At 41.7% G+C, this 24,859-nt stretch overlaps 1 protein-coding gene across 1 annotated transcript in view; it reads left to right on the forward strand.

Annotated features, from left to right (window-relative positions):
* Nucleotides 1-11,611: 11,611 nt before the first annotated feature.
* Nucleotides 11,612-24,859, forward strand: part of epha10 (EPH receptor A10) — a 130,915-nt gene continuing 117,667 nt past the window's right edge. Inside the window, exon 1 of the mRNA XM_011481140.3 lies at nt 11,612-11,774. Coding sequence (XP_011479442.1) covers nt 11,699-11,774 — 76 coding nt within the window. The 5' untranslated portion in view covers nt 11,612-11,698. The remainder of the gene's footprint in view (nt 11,775-24,859) is intronic.

Consider the following 24,859-nt stretch of genomic DNA (forward strand, 5'->3'; position numbering starts at 1 on the left):
GAATCAAATAAACACAAAGAAAAAAGTATTTTATGATCTTTCATATTCCTAACTACTCAGTGTTTTCTCAGGACCTGTTTGGATGAACAAAGAGCTGATTTCCTGGAGATGGGAAATGTTTTTAGATCAGTTAATGAGGGCAATTTTCCACGGCACACTTGACCATCTCCCACGGCACACTAGTGTGCCGCGGCACACTGGTTGAAAAACACTGCTTTAGATAACCAGACATGATGACAGATCTTTGTTGGAGCTGGCAGTGGAGATAAGGGGCGAATTCAATAAAAAAATGCAGGAACGTCAAAGCATCTGGATTTAAATCTGGAATACAGCATAGATAAGACATGGCAGTTGTAGTGTTATGCCTATCTAATGAATTTTGTCTCCGTGGAGACCTGGGAACCAACTGTGACCTTTGATTTTTTTTTAAATTATTATTAGAGAAGAATTGGAGGGGGGCAGTTAATTCTGCCACCAAAACGACAGGAGAAAGATTAGTACTTAAAGACAGACGACTTCAGATATCCATCCTGAGCACCTAAGAAGATGAGAGAAAGATTCTCACATTTTTATCAAGTTTAAATAAACCTGGTATTATTTTAAAGTCAATGACATGTTGATTTTTTTCATTTGTGGTAAATATGGTTTGAATATGAAAATCAGGGGGTGTAGCATCATCGTTTTGATTTTATCAAGGTGCTCCACGGTGGGTATAATAAATGAAATTGGCTGGATTGTATGGCTGGCAGCAGTGGATGCAGTTTATTGTTGTCATAATGAACCGAGTCTGGAGGATCAAAAGAGCAGACGGTAGGCTATAAGTGGCGTCCAGGATTCAAGAGTGAATGTAGTATCTGAAGTAGAGCCGGGCAGAGGGAAGAAAGACAGGGTTGGCAGAGTTCTTACTGAGTCCAAAATGAGCTTCATGGAATACTGATGATCTGGCAGAGGATGAGTGAATGAGGGGGGCTTTCTATTCTGCCAATGGTCATGGAAGAAGCGGCTGCAGGTGTGTGGAAAGTGTGACTTGTTGAGGAAAAACCAAACTGGGAACACCCACTTCTCCCCCCCAGCTCCTACACAAACAAATGGAGAGAAAAGGAGGCACAGGAGGGAGGAGAAAAGGTAGAAACACAGGATAAGACAGGTACTCCAACAAATATCTACAATCATAGCTGGTTGGGTTTGATGTGAAGAATAAGGTAGAGACTGACAATTTTTGTAGGTCAAACACCTTCCAGAAAAGCTAACTTATTGTGGGAGAGATAAAATCTGCGAAGTTTGATTATAAATGTTTTAAGGCTGTAAAACTTCTCACTACATACTTTATTCACTTTTTTCAGACAGATATTTTTACACTTTTCTTTCATTTTTTTCCCTTAAGTTCAAATCTTCACAGAGAAAAAAGTCCAGTTTTATAGAATGAAAGCAAAGATTTGATCGCGATCAAAGATTTATGCAGATTTAGAAAGCTGAACGCATTCTGTACAAGGTCAACGGCCAATCAGCAAGCAGAGCATGGTGCACTGTAAAGAAAAAGCTTGCAAAATTCACAAACTAATGGTCACATTATGGCAGATTATTTTTTACAGCCAACAGATTTTTACAATCTTGATTTGGAGATTAAAACCACACTTTGCTTTCAATTGGTTATAAAAACCATAGAGAACTTAATTTTTACAAACCCTTTTCTTGATTTACATACATTTGTTCACATACTTATAATCAGCAGTTCAGAAAACGATTGCATTGTTGCTGTGAACAATCATGGAGGAGAATGCCGCAGGCCTTCCATTACATCAAAGAAAAGACCCTTAATTCAACAAGAAATGCTCTTCTCTAGGAGCTATGTGTTTGAGGCGTTCTAATTGTCTTCAGTGATAACTTCATGCATCACCACAAAAAAGACAAACGTTCGCTGATTTAAACGAAGGAAGGAAGGGAGCAGAAGAAGCCGAACATCAAATTGAGCATTAGTTAGTGCGTTACACGCAGCACAACTGCAGGGATGTAGCATTAATGGACGTGTGTGGCCGCCATTGAGGAGCGCCGCAGTAACCAAACCAAGAAGTCAAAAAACGTCCATCTTCAAGACAAATAAAAATGGCAAATGAGCCCATGACAAAAGACCAAACGCAAGGAAGGTTGATACGCTTGTTTGCTCTCATGTGAAAGAATAAAAACCGACCTGCAATCTGTTAAAATGACGGCAGAAATGACCCACGATGCGCGCACATGAAACAGACGGGCTTTGTGGCTCATAACAACAAACACACACACATTTTTTGTGCACCACTGTGGTGTAATTTGTCTCTTGTGATAAATTTCCGCTGATGTCTCCTGAGACGTTCAGCCTCCGCCGGCCAACCAACACATTCTTCACTCTCAGTCTGCTTCTTCCTCCTTCCGTTGCTCTTCTCTTTGTTTCCCCTTAGTCTTTCAGACCCTCCTCCTCCTCACCTCCCCTCCTCGAGGATATACGCGAGAATATGAGGCGTAACAAGAAAGGGGGGGGAATGGACAGATGTGGTAAAGCAACGGAAAGGTAGAAAAGCAGTTATTCCATTTCCTACCTGTCTGAAAAATTGGAAACAGTGGCGCTCCCTAATCTGCCATCTCCGGCACAAAGTGCATTCAGCGAGTGATAAACCCACACTCAGATTTGAATATGAAAGCCTCGTCCTGCCGGAGAGGAGCAGGAAAGGAGGAGACGCCTCCGCACGGGGGAAACCAGATAATTGAACTTTATCTCGAGTTGCGATAAGTTCAGGCTATCTGAGGTGATATTTAAAAAAAAAAATCCTGGCACAGTTACAAATAAAAACAGATATCAGGTTGGGACCCTGCCATGTCAGGCACCTTAAAGTCGACCTGCTGCGGCAGAGAAATGAGCCCGCCGGCCACGTGTCTCATCCAGGAAGGCGTAGGTGATATCACACGACACTCCTGATCACTCCGCCGTGGCCTTATCTGCAAACTGCCACATGGCTACTCGACGGCTGGCTCGGCCTTCCGTTTGCCCACCTTCCCACCAAAACACATTTTCCTTGCTCCTTTTCAAGGAATCTGTGTTTCTGTTGATCCACACACTCCTCCATCCTGATCTGCATTCATCCCCTGCAAAAAGAAAACACAAAGTGAAATCTGCATCATTTGATGCTTTCCTCCGTCCCTGGAACGCGAAGGCCGTCATGGCTGCTCCACCCTTGAAGGTTATGGTCTCATTTGCATTAATAAAAGAAAAATTATGATTGCAATAAATCCATTAACAAATCACAGTCAGGCTTTTATAGAGATCCTAATGAAGGCAATAAAACGAATACATTGACATTGTTGGAGCGTATCTGTAATGACATTATAAGATGATGTGATTAATGTCTGGCAGCTAATTGGCTCTTCAACAGACCGACGTCTGATCAACAATCAAAGGTTGCGCTTCTGGCCCGTCCTGAAACCAGGGGGGGCGAAATTATTTCCGCATGTTTGGTTGGAAGGAGGTGATTGCGATCTTTCGTGTTTTCTACCTTTGTCATCAAAAGTTGAACCTTAAAACAATCTTTTTCAAACAGAAACGTCTGGACACAATACGCTGCTTCCGGGAAGTGACGCTCCACTTCACACCTGAGCCATTTGCTCTGGTTCCAGTAAAACAATCAAGTATTACAACATATTTGTAAAACCAAGTTTTTAATTGAAAAGAAACTAATTTATGATGCAGATTAAATGTTAAGAGGGTCAGATAAAAAGAGCTCCAGAGTTTCGGCTCCTAAAGGCCCGTACACACCGGGACGAATATTCGCCAGGCGTTATTCGCCAGCGTTTTTCGCCACGTCTTTTGTGTTCACACCCAGGCGATTTTCGCTGACGATGAGCCGAGCGAACATGCAATTTCATTCCCTGACATTAGATGGCGCTTAATATAAAACAGAAATACTCCTGTACACAAGGTGGCGCTGCGCAACTTTACGCTTCTTAAAGTCGCTTTTCACTCAGAAGAAGAGAGCAAGTATTTACGCGCTTGTCAGAATAATAAAAAGAAAACATGAATATTTCAAGCACCAGTAGCTCCAACTGGTGCTTGGTTCGGGGATATTTTAGAATGTCCGTCATTATTTCTTCGCGGCTGTGTAGACGCTACTTGACGTCTATCTTCTTCGCTGGTATGTGTGCTCAGCAAGGCAGTTTTGTGTTTGAGCGCCCCCAAGTTGTGTTTTACTGTAACTTCAGAAGCTCCAGACACGTGTGCAAAAGCGCCATTCTCATTGGTCGAATAGATTTCGACGCGATGCGTCGAAAAAAAAACCGAACCCGAGGCGTTTTTTTTTTTTGACGCTTTGACGCGTGGCGTTTTTTTGCGTTGGTGTGCACACTCACATTGGTGCCCTTTGTTTAGTCACGAGGCGTTAAACGTCGGAGAAAATCTCCGGCGAAATTTGTCCCGGTGTGAACAGGCCCTAATAGTGCTGAGGTGAGTTGTCAAGTCTGTCCTTCAATCCGCCTTGACGTTCAAAGCGTCGCTTTTGTCTTGAAGACCAAAGAAGAAGCAAAGCGCCACACCCGGAGAAAATAATGTTGGTCCAAGAAACCTCTGATCATGACACACTTTTTCCAAGAAGTGACGCTCCACTTCACACCTGAGCCATTTGCTCTGCCTCTGGTAAACTTATCAGTTATTCCAACATATTTGTTAAACCAAATTTAAAAAAAAAACATATGATTATTGATGCACATGACGTGTTAGGAGGGTCCGAATGAAAAACGCTCCATAGTGTGGGAGCTGATTGGATAAAAGAGGAGTTTCTGACTTTGCTTAATCTGATCTGCTTTTGTGTTTGGCGTGACAGCAAAGAAATTCTGACCCCAGATTGTTGCTCATGGCGATCTAAAAATGTTCTAATCATCACACAGCAGTGCTGTCTGTCTTTGTTTCAGTGGAAGCAGAGAACCTTTGACCTACTAGAGAATTTAGCAGCTGGAATCCTTTTTATTCTGCAACACCGAAATGGATAGGAAACATAAACCTGCAGACTTAGCTTTTTTTCTAAGTATGTTCTCACAAAACAAAACAAAAATTCTCAATTTTAAATATTTTTTTCATTTTTATTTTGGGAAAGTATTTTTTAAGGGAGAGAAAACTACATGGAGGTCAAGCCGGTCTCAAACTCTGGAGTTCCACCTCCAGGTTCTTCTGATCGACCAAACACGCCTGGTTTCAGTCACCAGCAGCGACCACTGTAGGGAAATCTGAACCATAGTCGAGTGTTAGCTTTTCAAGTCCTGCCCTGCTTCAATAGAAAACCCTACTCCTCACACCCCCTCCCCCCAGGCCCACGTGAGGAGCGCCCACTGTTATGCTGCAAGGTTACGAACCTGAGGAAGGAGCTGCAGCTCATGTGAAATTTACATCTATTAACTGCCTCAGTGCTCCTTCTGCGCACAGCACAGTGATTTACATCTATTCTTACTTCTAGAGGTCACCGTTTTACTGATCAATAATGCAAACACACTAATGTGGAGGCATTGCTGAACACCATGCTTTTCTCCTACAGTCAGTTCCAGACCAACAAAATGACTCAGGAACACCAAACAGCTCAGTGTGAGCCTGACGAAAATGCTGCATCTCCACATGTTTCACCACTTTTGTTTTTTGGAGATACACGTCCACGGAGAACGCTGTAGGCCCTGGAAGAAAAAAAAAATGTCACCGCTCTGCAGATTTAGCCGCATGGCGGACGTGACAGAGGATTTGCGATGTGAGAGCACGACAGCGGCTGCTGTGTGGATGGAGGTAATGGACTCTGAGAGGACAGACACAGGAGGAGGGAGGTGTCCTCAGTGAGTAACGACCACAGTGGACAGATGATCATGTTATTCAGCTTCCAGAGGAGAGCTACCAGCCCCCCTGCTGGGGAGGATCAGTCAGCCTGATGGCCAGTAATCTGTGTGTGTGTTTGTGTGTGTGTGGAGATGGGATGAAGAAGGGTGCTGATGACTTTTGCTTCTGACAACTTACACACAATATCAGGGTTTGAGCTTAAGATTTTTGTACATTTTTGGTTTAGAGCTCAAACTACTACGAAAGGTTTTCATTGTTCCATTTTTCAGCATTTGTTTTTCCGTATTAGACGACACCTACAGTAAAATCCCCACTAAATCAAGCCTGATTTTTGACATCTAACTAAATTCAGCTGCTAAAAAGATACTAAAATTTGGAATTGCAATTTATTTTGCTCGGACATTTGGTCAAATTGATTCAGCGCTTTGACAGACAGAAACCAAACCTTTCTGAACCCTTTCATAACTACATTAGTCAGCTGGAATCCATCCGAAATATCATTTGAATCTTTATTTTAGGATTTTGCGGAGCTATGTGTGTAAGGAACTGGTGTTGTTGGATCCAGAATACAGAAGACTGGGCATGTAACTGGTGCTTAAATGTGTAATAAATACCCTTGTATATGAACAAACTGTAAAACAAGGGAGAAACAAAAGGTGTGATGGAGCAAATGACCTGAAAACCTGGTGGATTCCGTAGGAACTGTAGGAAACCTGAAGGAGGGTCAGAGCAAAAGCAACAACCGGAAAAAGAAAATCTAGATTCATGCAGCAGAAACAGGGGAGAGTGGTGAGATAGCAAACCCCTCTGGAACATGGCAGGAAGAGGAGCGGTCCTGATGACCCTGGACAAGAAATGTAAAGGGAAGTATTCATTCCAAGAACTCCTGGAGACCCTTCTCAGGAACGGGGAACAAGAAGGGAAGCACCCCAGAAATTTTCTTTAGGGACAGGAATTATGAGGGGAAGCAGTCCTGGCAACCCTACCCAGGAACAGGGAGCATGAAGAGGAGCAGCCCCAGGGATGGGGAACATAAAGGGGAGTGGCCCCAGGGATTCGCCTCAGGGAACACGAATGAGAGAGCAGACCGGGAACCCCTCACCCTTGTGGACAAAGAACATAGGGACAAGCCGCCCCAGTGACCCTTCTGAGGGACAAAACACATGATGAGAAGCAGCCCCAGTGACCCTCCTTAGAGGCAAGAAATCTGGAGTGATGTGGCCATGACAACCACCTTAGAATTGGTGGGGAACATAACTGCAGGAATATCGTTTGGCGTGGTGTGTTGCAGACTGCTCCTGGGTCAAGGTTGTTCAGGTCATTCTGTCAGTGTGAAATGTACGTAGGTGGGCAAAACAGCAAGTTAGTTTTTTTATTGTTCTTTTGTTCCTCCTGTCATTTTTTAACCTTAATTAATGAAGCAAGTAAAAACAAAAATTTTGCAAACTGATCAAGTGCAGCCAAAGACTTTTAGGCGCTCTAGGCAGAGTAACAGGCATGCCATTGAGGCATTAAGGCCAAAACAAAAACGTGGATGCTAGGAAATGATTTAAAAACAAACAGGAGAGACCTGAGGGGGGCTCTTTTCACATTCCCTCCTTCCTTTCTTCTGCTTTCTTCTTCCTGTCCTCCTTTAACTTGTCTGGCTTTTTCTTCTGGGAGCGTGCTCAAAGCTCCTGGGCCTGCCGGGGTCCAACAGAAGCTATAAATGTACATGTAAACATCTAAATCTTTTAATCCTCTGTCCCTCCAGCTTGTTAAGTCAGAAACTGTGTCTCTGGTTCTTCTGGAGCTCTGCTCTTTTTGAAACAATTCTCCTCCTCAGGCGCTGCAGCCGACTCGCACGCCCTCTGGAAAGACGATGGGCTGTGTTTGGCAGTTTTAACCATCCTAAAGACACTGAATTCAGATTCTAGTAGTACTAGCTGAAACTGATTTCCACTGTTGACATCCTCCACCTGATTTATCTCTGCATTTTTCATGCATTTTTAAATCATCAGCTTGTGTTTTAGCTAAAAGGGTGCTAAAACGTGCTAACGACCTGAAACATTTCTTTTTCTGAGTTTTTAATATAGTTTTAAAAAGTTTGGCTCCTTTAGAAGATTTGTGATCAGACTTTTGGCTTTGATTTGCTCAATTGAAAATAACTTGAAAAACTCAAAACATTGAGAGTGAAGACACTCTGAGAGGGAAGAACTTCAGCAAAGCTTCAGCCAAAAATATGCTTCATGTTTTTATTAATTTAGCAGAAATTGGGGCTTTGAAATGTAACTGAAATGAACTTCTTCTGCTGACTTACATCTTTGAGGAAATATGAGACATTTGTGTTCAACTTCAGGGTTCAGGAGAGGGTCAGAGGATTTTTTTGGAAAAGTGGCAGCGGCGTGCTGCATGTCGGTGGAGCTGGTTTGTATGCTGGTTTGTATTCTGTGCGCTCACTTTTCTAACAACTCAAAAAGGGAACAGTTTAAAGTCAGCTCTTTGGGCTGCAGTGATGCAAACCCCTGAAACAACATTTCTGTCTGAATTCCTCTGACAGAAAAACAGTGCGGAGGCTGCAAAACTGGGAAGAAACTGACCTCTTTTCTTGTATGTGAAACAAAACACGAGTTGGAATATGACGAGTTCTTTGTGAAAACAGAAAGAACTGTTGTCTTTCTGGAAAAAAACAGGATGTTGTGTTTTTCCCTAAGTTTTGATCCCATCTCATCACATTGTGTCAAACACCATCAGCAAACAGGATTCATGCAGGAGTTTTAACAGGGATTCCTATCCTCCTCACTGTTTTTGAGTTTTTGAGCAACTTTTAGGAATTTTCTGCCCACCTTTGTTCTGATAAGATCAAAATATGGGGGCTGCATGGTGGGGCAGTGGTAAGCACTCTCACATCACAGCGAGAATGCGCTGGTTCAAATTCCAGTTGGGATCTTTCTGTGTGGTGTTTCCATGTTTTCCTCCGGCTTCCTCCCACAGTCCAAAATGGGTTCATTGGTGTCTCTAAATTGGCCTGTAGGTGTGCCTGAGTGTGTGGCACTGAGACAGACTGATGACCTGTTCAGGGTGTACCCAACAGTGTTCGCCCAACAGTAGCTGGATGGGCTCCATCCTCCCTACGATGGGGGTTCAGAGGATTGATGGATGGCTGGTTGGATAGATTTAAAAATACTGACCACAGCTCCTTTACAGCTTCATGACACTCGCAAAAACCATAAATGAAGTGAGGAGTCATCCTGACATGCCACGAAAAGTACAAAACTCTGTTTTTTTTGTTGTTTTTTTCATTTAAAACAGTAATTTGGCAATGTTGATAAAGTATTTTTTATTTCCCTTATATATGGAGTTATATTTGTAAGGAACGTGCATATGTAGGAGGGGCTAACCAACCGTTGCTGCATCGTTTGGAGAGAACCTGTGGATCATCTATTTTCCAAACAACTGGAAAGTCAGAGCTGGGCATCCCAAGAAGAGCATTTTCTCATTCTGTCATCGCTTACGGGGGTCTAATTCTGCAAAGTTGCAGTAAAAAATGGCCGACAGCCGTTTTGCAATCCAAATCAGACTGCAAGCAGCGAATCTGAGCTCTCATAAGAGGCCTGCAGAACTGTCCTCCATTACGTCTGTTTGCTCCAATGTCTGACACTCATGCAGTGGATGAACAATGAACATGAGGACCCTGTGGCAACCTGCTGTGCTGACAGACATTCAGTGGTGGAGGTATTATGGTATGGAGCAGCATTTTCTTTATTTAAAAAGACACGTGTGTCATCACTGGAGGCAGAAGGTTGCAAAGAGAAATGACAACAAGATTCACTCCCATATCTCCACAGTCTGAGATCAAACCATTCTCCAAGTTGAGACGTTGGACCCCACAGAACGGGTTTATTAGAGACAACTCCAGAATTTGAAGATTATCAAATGGAATGACTTGAATTTAACCCAAACTGGTCAACAGTCAAGCAGGTTGACCTGTGATGAATGCTGCATGAAGATTTTGTTTCACGGTTGTGTGTAACCAGAGGGGAGGAGCCAAATGTGAAGAGGAGGAGTCATGTATGAGGGAGTGGGGTCGTGCACCAGTGGGAGGTAGGATGTTGTGCCAGTGTGTTGTGCTACCACACTCTGCTAGAGCTCCTGTTTGTTCCTTAGAAAACTGTAACATTCCTAAAATGTTTTTTTCTTCATCAAAATTCTGACTTCAAATTAACCCAAAAAAAACAAATGAAATTCCTAAACAGAACTCTCCCACTAGCTTACAGCCCCCTCAACCCTTTACCTAACATTACAGGTGCAACAAAAATGGTGAGCGGGTTTGGAGCTATCCAGCCGTACAGGTTTGATCCAGATTCCATCTCAGACGAGGAAAACAAAGACGGTCATGGATCTATTTGTCTGAGAGGGGATGCGTCAGCCAACCCAGCATGTGTTCTGGGTCACTACTACGATCTTTTTTAAACTTGGTTATTGTGGGAGGTTCTGGTGTTTAAGCATTGTAATGACAGTTATTTATTACTTTCTCATTCATATCAAAAGATATGTCATCAAATTACAATTTGAGAAAACAAAACGTTGTCGCTTCTTCCTCTTTCGGCTTCTCCCATCAGGGGGCTGCCACAGCGAACAAGTCGCATGGTAAACTTGGCAATGTTTTACGCCGGATGCCCTTCCTGACGCAACCTTCTCAAACCGGGCTTGGAACCGGCACGGAGGTGGAGAAGGGAATAGGGAGCAGCCCAGAGTTGAACCCTGGTTGCACGGACGGAAGGCGCCGCAGCCCAGAGTTGAACCCTGGTTGCACGGACGGAAGGCGCCGCAGCCCAGAGTTGAACCCTGGTTGCACGGACGGAAGGCGCCGCAAACCAGCACGAGCTAAACCGGCTGTCAAAACAAAACATCGTCACGATGATTCAAATCTTTTTTTTTTTTTTTGCATTTATACGGAGGCCAAAATATGTCAAAATGCAAAAATTGAATAATGGTTATAGTGAGTTTAAAGGGGAAAGTCACATGATATTATTATGAATTTGGAGAATATTTTTAAAAAAGCATATAATTTCTAAAACCTCTGCATTTGCTGTCTCATATATAACCAAAAAAAGAAAAACAAATACTGGATCTTGTTACTAAACTGTCACAAATGGTATTTCATATTGTAAAGTTTTTTTTTGTTGTTTATTCTGTTATGTAATTTAACTGGAATGTCAACCCTTAGTTAAAAAAAGTAGTACACTTTAAGTTTTTCTGATTAATTATACTCAAGTAGAAGTATAGAAAGTATACTATAGATCATGTATGTGTAGTGTAGGAAGTATACAAACTGAATACTTTTTAAAACTAAATCTGTAAATTTTTGAAGTTTACAATATGTATATAGTTTATAAAAAGTAAGTTTCAAGTACACTGTCTCAATTATCTTTACTTTTGTGTACTTGTAGTACACTTCAATAGACTACTTAACTTTTTGCTAAAGGAATGTTTGTTTTTAGCTCCTTCAAAACAAGATATTCCTAATAAAACTTCAAATAATTTTTACATTTAATGTAATTTTTTCTTACATTTTTAGGGAAAATGTGCTAAATATCTGTCCATATTTAAACGATATTTTTATAACTATAAATATAATCTGCGCTCAGTGGCATTGCTCTTGCAGGAGGCTCAGGTGGAAGGCTGCAGTTCGCTGCTTCTGATTGGTCGACAGCATAACTTGATGCCCCTCCAGATTCCTCGATTAAACCGTCAATCTTCAGGACTTTTCCCGCCCACCGAGGTATGAAACAGCGCGAGCGCGGCGCAGGCTCCTGCACATCTCATCCGAGCTCCGCGCGTGAGGCTGCAGAGAGATGAGCAGAGCCTCGCGGAGCGAACATGGATCCTCATGAAGCGCTCGTGCTGTGGATTTTAACCGTCAGTGCGCTGAAGAGGGACTGTCACGGAGAGGAAGGTACGTGGGGCGCGCACGGGGTCCGGGGGCCCAGTCTGAGCACCTGTGCCCTGAGAGAGAAGTGACGTACGAGCCGCTTCGGTTTGAAAAGTTCTGCCGGTCTGGATCAACTGGTCCCGACAGCGGGGCGCATGCGCGTAAAAGCGGGACAGTGCAGTTCTTTGTCTTAAATCAGGTGCGCTTGCGTATTTCTATATCACTTGTCTTGTCGGATCAAAATCGTTGGTACAAAAAAATTGTTGGCACCTACGTGGAGGTGTGTCAATTACAAGTGGCGCGTGCGTCTCATGTAGATTGAAATCTAGCGTAATAAAGTGGTCTCGTGCGCTGTGCACGCGCGTAGTTGGATTGATGCTGAAGTTTGATAGATGCACCAAGAGCTCGCGCTCATTTTTCTCTGTGGGAGATGAAGAAAACTTTTCCTTTTTGACTGTTTCTGGGTTTGTAGTAAGGAAGAGGAGTGCCTCCTCTTCTCTTAGTCCTCCCTCTTAACCGTGAAGACCCCCCCCCCCCCACACACACACACACGCTTCACCGCTAACGCACCTTGGCATCTCATCGGGATCTCATTTACTTCCCTCCCCTCCCTCTGCATCCATCCTCCCTGCAGCAGAGGAGGTGAAAGAACAATTGATGCAGGGGAAGGAGTGATGAGGAGCGTGAGGTGACTGCAGCCTCCGCCGCACTGCCGCGGAGCCTCCGTGGCGTGTCCACGCGTGGGACGGAGTTGGATGGACATCTCTGCTGGTCCTGGGAGTTTAGTCTAAATTGTGAAAAATTTTCCTTTTTGCCCCAAATAGGCAAAAATATAATTATAAATTCACTAAAACATGTTGACAAGATAAAGCTTTTACTTGCATTTAGATATAAGAAGTTTTGATGAAGCTAAAGCTCTAAATTTGAAGGCCAATTTTTCAGGATTTTGAGGACGGGTAAAGTGAACCTTTTAAAAATTCAAAACATTTTATTGACTCCTTTTCCAGACATGAGACTGTTAAAGACCCACTTAGAAAAAACTATTTGTTTTGGTGTTTTTAACACGTTCATTTTTCTGATGAGAGAGGACGTATATTAAGAAAATGACTGTATTTTTCTTCATCATAGGTCGCATCAGGTTAGAAGGAGCACGAACAATGTTGGTCTATTTTTGAACGTTTGTCATATAAATAAGGTGCATTAAGCAAGACAAAAGCGTCAGAAATGAGTTTGTCAGTCAGACTTTAATAACTACGTTCACAGTAACTCTAGAACGTGTTTGTAACACGCTACACGTTAGCCACGTTAGCGTTTTCACAATACCTGTAACTCCCAACCTCGTTTGCAATAGAAAAAAAGACTGATACCGTTAAAGCAAAGGTTACTGTGACCACGCTAACTCCTAACCTTGTTTGCAAAATGAAAAAAACAAAAAAACATAGTCTGACACAGCTAGACGTTTGCCATGTAAGCGTATTTCCAATACCTGTAACATACCTGTCCCAACATTGTTTGCAACACAGAAAAAAAAAAAACCAGACTAATACCGTTACAACAAATGTTACCATGGCTACGCCAACTCCTCCTCCTCGCCATGTAAAAAAACAAACTGAAATTTGACAGAGCGGCGTGTCTCTTTGAAATTTGCTTCGACACGAATAAGCAAAAGCAGCATTAATCCATGTGCAAGGCGCTCTGTTGTTTTTTGAGAAAAAAAACCTTTTAAGTGGGCCTTATTGTGTGGAAAATACAGTTTTTGCGACTCTGAATATGTCTTTATTCTGATCAGTGTGAATCATCCGGAGTAAAAAAAAAAGCCGATTGACGAGGATTGTATTTGTGATGTAGAAAATACATTAAGCGGGCTACAAGCTCCCTACTCCGCTCCTTCTAATGCATCCAGTCTCAGACGACTAGATCCATGAACGTCTTTGTTTTCCTGATAGGTCAGGGTTGTGAGAGGCTGTAAGCTAGCAGTAGAGAGTGTAAACAGAGAGCTCTCAGTAAAGGGGAAGGGGACCAGGGTTGCTCTTTGCTAGCGTTCACAGCACACAACTTCGAGGTGAATTTCTGATGAACCATTGCCGTTCTGCAGAGAACAGGTCCTAGAAAACAACAGTTTTTTTTTATTTTGGCTACAAACGGCATAATCATACTTAAAAGAACATTACTTAAAATGGATCAAAAGGTGATCGCAGTGGGACTTTAAGAAAAACTTTGCAAGAAGTTTTGTGGTTCCATTTATTGACAACTCTCTCAAACTCAGACGATAAATCAGCACTTAGATAATTCATTTTAAGGAAAACATTAACAGACTACAGAAGGGTGGAGTCTAAGTTTGACCCCAATGACCCCTCCATACTCCTGCTAATCTGCAATGTAAATCCTCTGGATAAATCTTGCTTTCACACTAAGCTGTTTGGTCCACACTACAGATGAGGACCGTCCCTAAAGTTCTTCATAACATAAGAATTTGAAACTTATGCACCTTCTTTGTACAGGTGTACATCTGATTTAAAGTGGTATTAAAAAGTCCTAAATATAAAACACTTAAGTTTGTAAACCCTATTTGACTTAAGGAATTTTCTGTGAATGATGGTGTAAAATATTGTTGACTCAGTTTTGTTTTGTCAGAGATCCTTCAGCTTTGAACTCATCACTGAGGAGCACATTTGGTGAACGTTTAAGGTTGACGCGAAAAGATTTGATTTGACCCCAAAATGTCTGCTCCCGGGCGGTCCTGGAATGACAAGTATTTCCCAATCCCATCTCATTTTCGGTTGACGTGAAGCCCTGTCTGCTGCTTCTGTTGAATTGCATGTTTGTGACCTTTGTGTCTGGGAGGTCATGGTGATTTGTGAACGCCGCGAGCCGCAGTCTGCTCCTGTCTGAGCCTCAGGGACGCCATCATTTTCAGAAGAGGCAGGACGGCGAGGGCTGTCATTTAGAATAATGCATGCCAGGCAGGAGTGTTGGTCTGAGCGCTGACATGATGAAATAAAGCATCAGTGCTGACAATTCTGGTGCTTCGTGATTAAAAAAAACAAAAATACACAAAATCACCTGGAGTTCACTTGTAGACACGTGTGTGTTCAGATGGAAGGTGTCTGAAAGAGCAGCTGTGATCAGAGGTGTACCACTGGTACAAAAAAGCTAACGAACAAAGAAAAGAAAGTTTGTTTTTGGTGTTCACCGTGTCCACTATGTTCATATTTCCTCAGCACCAAAAAGGTAAGAAATGGCGCCATCTTTGTTCAAAAACACAAATGGCTAAGCTATATCTAAGCAAAGCTAGTGCATGCTCACGCATGATTTAGCACTTTTAGAGGGTTTTTCAGAAAAGGTTTAATAATAAAAAAATAAGCTAACTTAAAAGAAACAGAACAAAGTAAAATGTTAGCTGTCATTTAAATGCTATTTTCTGAAAGATGGTTGAGAAATGACAAAAACCTGAAAACATTGTGAAGAAGCTAGCAAATGCTAGCTAGATGCTAAGATAGCTATGAAGAAGATTATGCCTAAAAAGTAACACAGTAATTTTACAAATGCTAAATTATACATAAAATATGAAATTAGCTTGAAATTAAAATTTTTTGAAGTTAAGATGAAAGCATTTTTGAAAGCTCTAGTTTAAGTTGAAATTAGCAGCTAAATTATCCTAAAACAAAAGACAACAGAGACAAAAAAAACAAAACGTAAATTACGCTAAAACCTGTCTATATTTGCACACCAAATAAGATATTAGCCTTAAAGTTAAAAACAAGTCAAAAAGGTTTTCTGGAACACTGCCAACTATAACAATATTTATATTTTACTGTTTAAATCCATTTTCATAATAAACACATATATAAAATGCCTTAGGTAAACTGTTTATGCATTAAAATTGTATTTCAATTGTTAGAAAAATGCTGAAAATGTGTAAGCACAGCAAAGCTGACATGCATATTGTATACAATCGCTTACCCGTATGCTAAATAATAAAGCTGTTCAGAAAAAAATGAGCTTAAATGCCATATCAGTGAACAGAACAGTCTTGGAAAATGATAAAGAAAGTTTGTCTTTGATTGCTAAATATTTTAATTAGCTTTAGAAAAGTTTTAAAAACTACAAACGTGAATTCCAAGCCGTTAGAAAATATACTTTGTGAAAAATCTAAATTGTTTCGAGTGAAAAAACTAAGAAAAACTGACTGTAATTTGTTTAAATGTGAACATATAGATATTCAAATGTATTGGTGTAGTCTTTTCAACCTGAAATCTTCTGTCTTGGTGAACATTTCACTTCATTTTATTGATGATTTGAAACTTTCATCCATTTTAGCAGGACGTCAAAAATAAAAAAATGTGTAAATACTGAAGATGTAGAGCTGAAAGTTCTGACATGAATGTCAGTAAACTGAAGGCTTTGACATCAGAAGAGTGTTTAGTAGTTTTCAGTGAGTCTTTGTTTCTGGCTGCTGATTGATTTGTGTTTCTTGTATTTTTAGACAGAAAGTAAAACCAGAATGTATTTTTTCCCCTCAAATGCACCTCACAGATTTTGTGTGTGTGTTTGTGTGTGTGTTTGTGTGTCTTATCTCATCCTGGGAATAATATTTGCTGGTTTGCGGACATAAAGCGAACATTAGAACCATCCGGCGTTGGCAGCGTCTTGCAGTGAGAAAAGCGCTCGCGCTTTCATGCCAGCGCTTTGTGCAAGCATCTCCAGGGCTTGTTCTCCAAAGGTTCTTCAAAGGTTATATGCAAAAAACCCATCTCAAGTAGGAGGAAGACTGTGAATTAAAATGTCTCGCGCCTCCCACGCTGCCAGATTCCGAGAGATGATTTGTGGCCCGAGTCCGACGTGCGCCGGTGTTCCGGCTTTCTGAGAGTTTTCCTCCATCCTGAGGTGTGGGAAGTTGATGAATGTCGCCGCCGTGTTTGTGTGGAGCTTGGCAGATTTTGCTGCTCAGACGGATGAACAGTGAGTGCATTAATGTGAGGCTCGGGGGGGGGGGGGTTGTCTCAGACACTCAGTTGATGTTTAATTGGTCTTCATCCCAGATCAGTTTCACATTTTTTAGGGTACTGTGACCTTTCCCGGACCCTTTTCCTGTTCGGTTGAGGGCTTTATTTTGGAGGGATCTCGGTAGTCAACCTGCTTTCCACATGTTGGCTTAAAAACCATCAGGTGGGTCATGTCTACCTTTGAGAATGCGACCCAAGTTTTCTTGCAGCATCTTTTATTCGCAGAAATATGAAAATGTACGACCTAAGGCAAAAGAGCCTTTGTTGACTCGAGTTGACTTTGTCTGTCAGTGGTTTGTGTTGGAGGTCATCGGGGGAGGTTTGAACCCTCAGAGCGTCTGTCGTCACTTATGTAAGGCTGATGTGAGCCGACAAAACTGGGTACTTGTATTTTTTGGAACATGATGATGTCCATCCTCCATCCGTTCTCGTAGTGCCGTAGCACGAGGTTTCACTTCCCCACTCAGACTCACCTGGTGAACACATTGCACATCCACATGCTCGTTGTCTGAAAGGTAATACCTGTAACAGGTAGTCTGGGGGTTTGTCCGGGTTGTAGAGCTCCGTAATCTGCCTGTTTGGCTGTCCACAGCTTCTGTTTAAGGCAGAATGCCTCCTGATGCAGAACCTCCAACGTTCCCTTACAAAACTCCTTTCCTGATGTGGATCTCGCCTCGTCTGCGGGATCCGTGTGTTGTGCCGTCAGTCTGCAGTCTTAATGACCTTGGTGTTGGGAACGGCGGCGGCGGCTCTCAAACTAGGAAACCCCATTAATCTCCCAGAGAGGCGTTTGACCTTTCAGACTCATTAAGCAGAGCAGACGCTTGTGCGGACGTATGGCCGGAGTGCGCGTGCACGCCCCATCAGCTGAGGCGTGCCGAGCTCTCCTGAGTGGGCGGGGCTCAGAGCCACCTGACCTTTTACCTGCACGCCTTTGTGGTGATAAATAAAAACATAAATTCTGACAGGCTCTTTCAGTCTATTGCCCCCCCCCCCCCCTTGACTTACTCACCCCCCCCCTCAAAGTGGTGGTGTTGGAGGGCTGATGTTGAATCCAGTGCCCCCCCTCTGAGAATTTTCTGTAATGAATGGATGTCTGAGTGGAGGAGGAGGGAGATGAAAGGGTAGGTGTTTGTGTGTGTGTGGGGGGGTCCTCTCAATTTATCCAGAAGAGAATGGGGGGGGGGCAAGACCCGCTGGGTTCATCAGAGGTGCAAAGAAACGGCTGTTAGAGGTGAGAACAGCTGAAACCTACCGATCGGATCAGAACATCTCACCGCAATCTCCGTCTGCCAAGCGAACCAGCTGCAGGTGATGACATGATCCCATTTCGCTTCTAGATGACTCCAGACGATCCAGCGCTTTGGATTCAAACGAGCCCCCCGCTTTATTGGAACCGTCAGAATCTAAAGTTTGCCGTTTATCATCTTCTCCCCTCCTGACTCTTTCAGTGCAGATTGTTGGTGTTGTTTCTGATGAAGGTCCTGCAGAGACCTGGCTCATGAGAGGTAAACAAGTTTGCTTGGGCTGTTGCCGTGGCAACCTGGTGAAGATGGCAGCTTTACTGTTAGAACTTGGATGCAAATAAACTTAAACGAACTGAAAGAGCAACTCTGGCTTGAAAACCATCAAAGTCAGCTCAGAGTATTTAGAAGATGTCTGGAGTGAGTCTTTAGGCTCTTTAAGACCTGTTCTCTTTCTTCATCCAGGACTCCATCACTTCCTCCACCCTTTAAAACCCACCCTTTCACTCCACCCACTCCCCAAAAGCTATGAAACACTTACATTTTTTAAGACACGTTTTTAGCAGTTATTGCTTCCGAATTTTTCTTTCCTTTTCTTTTCATATTTATTTCTGCACTCTTCATCTCACCCCCACAAACACACTCATCCTGTCACTTATCCAGTCCTCGACAACACTTCCTCGACAAACATGCTGTTCTCATAGCAACCACTCTGCAACCTTCATGTCATGATTGTTGTGTCTGCATTTATAACAGTCATCATCAAACATCTATGCTGAAAGTCCCCGATGTGCCGAATTGCCATAAAAGAAATCCTTATTGATAAGTAACAGAATGGAGAAACCACAGCATATGTGTCAAACTTTGAGTTTTGCTAGCAGACGCAGCTTGCTATGTTGTTTCATAGTTGGAAACTTTGTAGATTTCCACACCTTTGTATGAACTATACTCCCACAGCATCAGGTCCTTCAGCTTCATCCACAAATGCAAGTCTTTAAGTCGTCGCAACACTTTACTGGCTGGTTTTATGACTGTTTCTATTTCATCCCATCAACAGGAAATCACGCTGTGAATGAACACAGCAATAAATCAATATTATGGCCATACTTGGTTAAACCCCTGTTTATGTGACAAAAATTTACATGAAATGCAATGAAAGGCTTTTCACTTTAGTTGATTGTGGAGGCTTGACAATTGGCGCACTCGTTCTTCAGCCCATTACATCAAAAAATTGTTATGGTAGCTATGGACCTTGACCTTCATGGGAGCAAGTATTTTGAACCAAAATGTGAGATTAAAGCCATATTATCAGATCTAATTAAAACCAAACTCACTAATGACAGTTTCTAAACACCAGACGAACGGTCCTGGTTGGGCATCACTACCAAATGACCAGATCTAGTCAATTTGGGCAACAACTTTGCTTCTCTTGTAATTTTAGAGAATAAATTCATTTTTGTTTGGGTTTTTTAAGTCATTTTCACAAAAACGGTGATTTGATTGGATGAGAGGTGTAAATTTCCTTTTACAGTTTGAGTTATGATAGGTATTATTAACATAAAAATATTTTTATTTGGACAAACATTCAGAAAAAGTGTTGGGATTTGATACACTGATGTGTGATAGTTTTAGTAAAGGTTTTGGTCAATTCAGGTAATTTTACTCTTAAACCATTTCTTCTTCAATCCAGCACCAAGTTTGATTCTTACAAAAGTTGGACAATTGAGTTGCTATGGTGCTATGGAAGACTTTTGAAAATCAGCACATGCATTCATCGGCCCATTTCATTCAAAACATATGGGAGTGAGTAATTTTCACCCAAAACTGGACAGTATATTCTCAAAAATGTACTTATGAATGTTTCTTGTCCCCCAGATGGCCAGACAATAGACTTTCATGGGTGGAAATGCATACCAAATGACCAAATGGAATTCATTTTGAATTACAAGTTAGGTTTTTTTTTTGTAAAATTTGACGGTGAAACTATTTTTGTTTGTGATTCAAAAGTTATTTTTTTAAAATGGTGAATTGAACTGATCCAAGATGGAAACTTCCTATTATAGTTTGAATTCATATGGTAAAAATTCAACAGGATAATTATGTTTTTTGTCTGTTAAATAAAAAGTTTTGATTCATTTTTTGCTGTAATTTTTGATCAATTAGTGTTTTTAACCCATCGCTAATCTTATAAAACATAGAAGTAATGATTGCAGTGAAGAAGCCTTGCAAAGAGTTTCCACATCAGTTAAGTCGGATTCCTACGCTGTTGGCCGATTTTCCTGCCGTTGACCCGTTTGACGGGCCGTGTGTCTCCAAATGCACTGATCACCCTCACTAAGCTTATGCCGTTTTCACAGAAAAGGAGACAAACTGCATCCTCAGAGCTCCTAACGAGCTCTTAAAGTGAGTTAATCACGTTTGGCTTAATGGGAATTGTGTATCAGTGCCATGATAATGCGGCTCATAAATCTTATCACGGTCGCCATGGAGATCTCTTCGTCCCCAGATGTTGTGATGTTGGGTCTCTCACGCCTGCTGCCCGTTTTTGTCGGGACTACTTCCAAGTTGTTGTTTGTTTGTGCGTTTGTTTGGCTCCATTTGTGTGCCCAGTCATGATTGCAATCAGCGTCACACAAGCAGCAAGGCTCCCGTTGTTTTTTGCTTATAATTGTTAATTTCCTCTTTGGAAGTCATTTAGCGGGCCAGTCAATCATTCGGTCGGCGAGGAGGCAGCCCGGAAAAACCAGCCGGGTAAATCTGACTAGGGGTCCAAGACCAACCGGCGGTGAGTCGGTAAACAGCTTGTGTGTAAGTCAGCCTGTCAATGATTCAGCCAGCCAATCAAAGCGGGGCAACCGTTGTGGGAAAATGTCATTTCTGCAGAAACAGTTGGACATTCTCTGCTTGGAGCAACAACCTGTTATGTGACAATGACACTCAACATCTAAAGCCTTTGTTAGACCTTTTCAAACACTTCTACAATATGAGATGAACTTGCAATTTGTGACAGTTGTGATCCATACTGAGATGACGATATGACTTGCGATACATGAACTAAAAGCAAAACAAAATCGACCAAATACATTATTTCTATTTTAATGCAACAGTTTTATTATAATAAAAGTTAGCATAGCTAATGATACACCAAATGACCCCAACCTACATAGGAGGCAGTAGGGATGGGTACCAAGCCTCGGTACTGAACGAGCCCCGGGGCAACATTCTTCAAGACCGTGGGATCGTTAAGATCTGACCTCAACGGTTCTGCTATCGGTACTGGAGAAGTCTGATTTTTTTTGTGTCCCGCAAGATATACACGATATCTGCCATATTTAACTCACCAAGTCAGTCAATTTTCTGTTAGTTAATGATTATATAAATTTCGCTATTCTCGCTGAAGAGGAGAGGTCTGTCTGGTTATTTGTGTGCACGGGGGGCGACGCTGTTGTTCAGACAGCACGCGGCGCGCACGTAAAATTAATTAAATCTGCGCTAGAGCGCCCCGACTATCGTGTCAACCTGCTGCTATGATGACCGTATTTTGCGCTCTATGTGTAGAATACACTGGAGGGGCGCGGGAAAAAACGACTCACTGCTGCATTGGATGTGAACAGGTGAACAGGTAGAGAAGCGGGGGAGGAGCTATGGCTCCAGACTCTGTCAGAGAGATGCAAACACGGCATCAGATTTAGACGCAGCTTTCACTGCGGGGTTCAAGCAGAGACTTTCTCTGGGATGATCTTATGAACTCAAACATTTATTTAATTTGTTTTATTATTACAACATGACAGCAATATGTCAAAACATTGCTGTTTATTTTTCTTTAAATAACTTATTTTTTCATGTATTTTACTTTTATAGTTCAAAAAATGTATAAGCATTAAGAGGAAATAAAATACTTTGTTCTTAATTTGTTTATTTATTTATTTTTCTTCCTCAAAAATTATCGATAAGAGTATCGTTAAAATACCGGTTCGATAAGCAGTATCAATAAGTGTAGTAGTACCGTTAAAACCTTAACGATATCCATCCCTAGGAGGCAGGCATCTAGCATAAAAGGGCTCCATCCCATTGGTCAGTAGTGTAAAGGCCTTAATTTAATTAGTATAGTACTTTAAGCTGCCTTGAAATTATTTTAGCCTAACATTTAAGGTAAACATTTATTATTTATTATCTTTTATGTTTACATGTATTTATTTATTTATTATTATTATTTTTACTTCTGAAGCTCATTGTGACTTCTGATCTGTGAACGTTGCTATATAAATAAAATGTACTTTCTTATTCACTCATCCCTCTTTGTTAATCCGATTCTTGGTAAAGAAACAGTTTTATATTAAAGATAAAAACAATTTCCTCATTTATAATGATTCATGTCAAATTCCTAAATGCTAAATCCTCTAAAAAGTCACAAGGAAGCTGAATAATACATCAAATTTAAAATATCCAAGAAAAAGTTGAATAATTTTAACAATGCAGAACAGTTATTTTTACATTAATAAATAGAAAAAGAAAAAAATGTTAAAAAGTTGCAATTCCCTAAATGATGTTTCTTTATTGTTAAATAAGTTGCAGGGTAGTGAAGAAAAAAATGGTTAAATGTTAAAATGCTGGAGTTCAAGTCAATTTAATGCTCATAAAAAAGCGCAAGAGAAACTGAGAAATTAGTTAAATTAAAAGAACGAAATTCCTTAATTAGATGCTATTTGCTTAAACAGCTTTAAGTGGGAAACATCAGAAATAAATTTGATGGTAAATTTCCACTTTAACGCTCTATCAGTGGGAAATTCCAAATGACAGCTGGAAGCAGGAAATCTGCCTCAAATAGGGAATGATTACTATTTTATTATTTTGAAAGGATCATTATTTGTGATGTTTTCTATCATGTTTTTCTGGATTAAAATAGTATTTTTCCTCTATTGCTTCATTTTTTGAAGCATTTTCGGGGCTTTTGTGATGCGCTGAGCTGTGGGTCAGCCCAAAGCCGAACAATGTGGGGGATGTGTGTCTAAACAGAAATGTATCATGTAATAAAAATACATTTTTAATACTAAATATTGAAGAAAAAAAAAAGCTTTTCTGGCGTCGCTGCAGCTCTGAAACGATTTCATGCTTTCCGGCGTTTCTGTTCTGCGCCAAAAGCCCGTTTTTGTTCCCGCCGCTTCGTTGATGCGCCTCTGTATGCCTGTGTGTGGCGGTGGGTTTATGCTCTATAATTGGTTTGGCCTCTCGTTTAATGCAGTGACTCTGTTGGTTTTCGTGGTGTAGTGGATGAATGAAGAGATGTGTGTGTTTATCAGGAGTTATTCCTACAGCGTTGGCTGTATTTACTCCAATAAAAAGAGGCAGAACGGAAAGGAGAGTGGCGGTGTGGTCTGCAGGGAGATGATTGAGGTTTTTACCACAACTCTCTGAACTTTAATAAAGTAGCTATGCTGTTTTTAGCCCTGATCCTCAGTTACTGATGGAGGTTTCTGCTGAAAGCAAGCTTCTACCTTGTTCTAAGAAAACTGGTGAAGCCTTGGTCTACAGGAAAATAATGAGCAAACCTGTACGAGACTTGGATTTGTTCTGCATGAAATAAGATTGTAGTCTGCTTGGTGAACCCGAAGCGTCATATTGTTCAGGCACATTTTTTCTACCGACATGTTGCTAACACTTGCACTTTATGTAAAGGTATGTGTCAAGTAGGTGAGACTTAGGCGTGAAGTACGGATTTTTCCATTTTTTTCAGCCCCCCCCAACCCTACACACTGCCTTTTGTTCACATGATAAGTGCTCGTTCCTGTGTGAAGCCCGACTGTGATTCTATGTTCACGTGTTTAGCATATGGTGTTCACACTGGACTGTCACTCCCCCATAATACTAGCAAATGTACTTACAGTTGGAAGAGGCTTCTGAGGCTTCTTCTGCAGTGGACCGCTCTCTAGCTGCACGCGTGTTTCACCTGTGCTCTCTGGTACAGACATCTTCTCAGAATATTATATATTGTCCAGTAATAAACAAGATTGCAGACACTTTGTCCCCTTTCCGGTAGCCATGAATTCTGACACCCAAGAAGAACGCGGGGCAGGAGGCTTCGCCTCTGTTTATACAGACACGTAACGTTGCGCTGCACAAAATAGTTCCCAACATGTTGGTATATTCATCGAAATCTAACAGCACGCGTTCATGTTTGCTATTACGGAATGAAGGAGAACAGTAAGTAATATATTTTTAAAGAGGCACGAAGGTCACGTGGGAATTACCGGAACCGCGCAAGTCTCGCGATAGCTCGTAAGCAGCCGGACAGAACGGAGAGAGGTAGGGCAGGAGAAACAGAGGACGCCTGAAAATCACACGGGTTACACAGGACTAGCAGAAAATATAAATTATCAGAAGAGATGAATGTGTTTAATGTGTTTATTATAGTTCCAATCACGCAACATATGCAGAACTTTTAAAAAAAAAAATATAAAAACATATGGTGGAGAGGTGCTGTGGTTATCGTCACACTCCTACGCACAATGCATATGCACACTTGAGGGCCGGCCTCCTGCTGGTTTTCCAACCAACCTGCCATTGAAGCTCCTTATTGGCTAAACACACCTGATCCAGGTAATCAGCTGGATTTTTTTCCCGAGTCCTGGATTTGGGCATCCCCTGGACTAGAGTGTGGCATGAGGACACCGTACTACAACATCACCAGTGCGTCATAAGTGTGTGTAGCTTACATTATCCTTACTAATACTTGACGATACACTTACCAAAGGCTCGACAATCCTTTGTCCCATTTTTATGCTGTCCTTTGAGGTGATCACACAATCCTCAAGGGAACTGCAAGACACACCTACCCTCCCTTATGATACAACGCCACCTC

This window comes from Oryzias latipes, chromosome 11 (assembly GCF_002234675.1).
Source record: "Oryzias latipes chromosome 11, ASM223467v1".
Taxonomy (NCBI): domain Eukaryota; kingdom Metazoa; phylum Chordata; class Actinopteri; order Beloniformes; family Adrianichthyidae; genus Oryzias; species Oryzias latipes.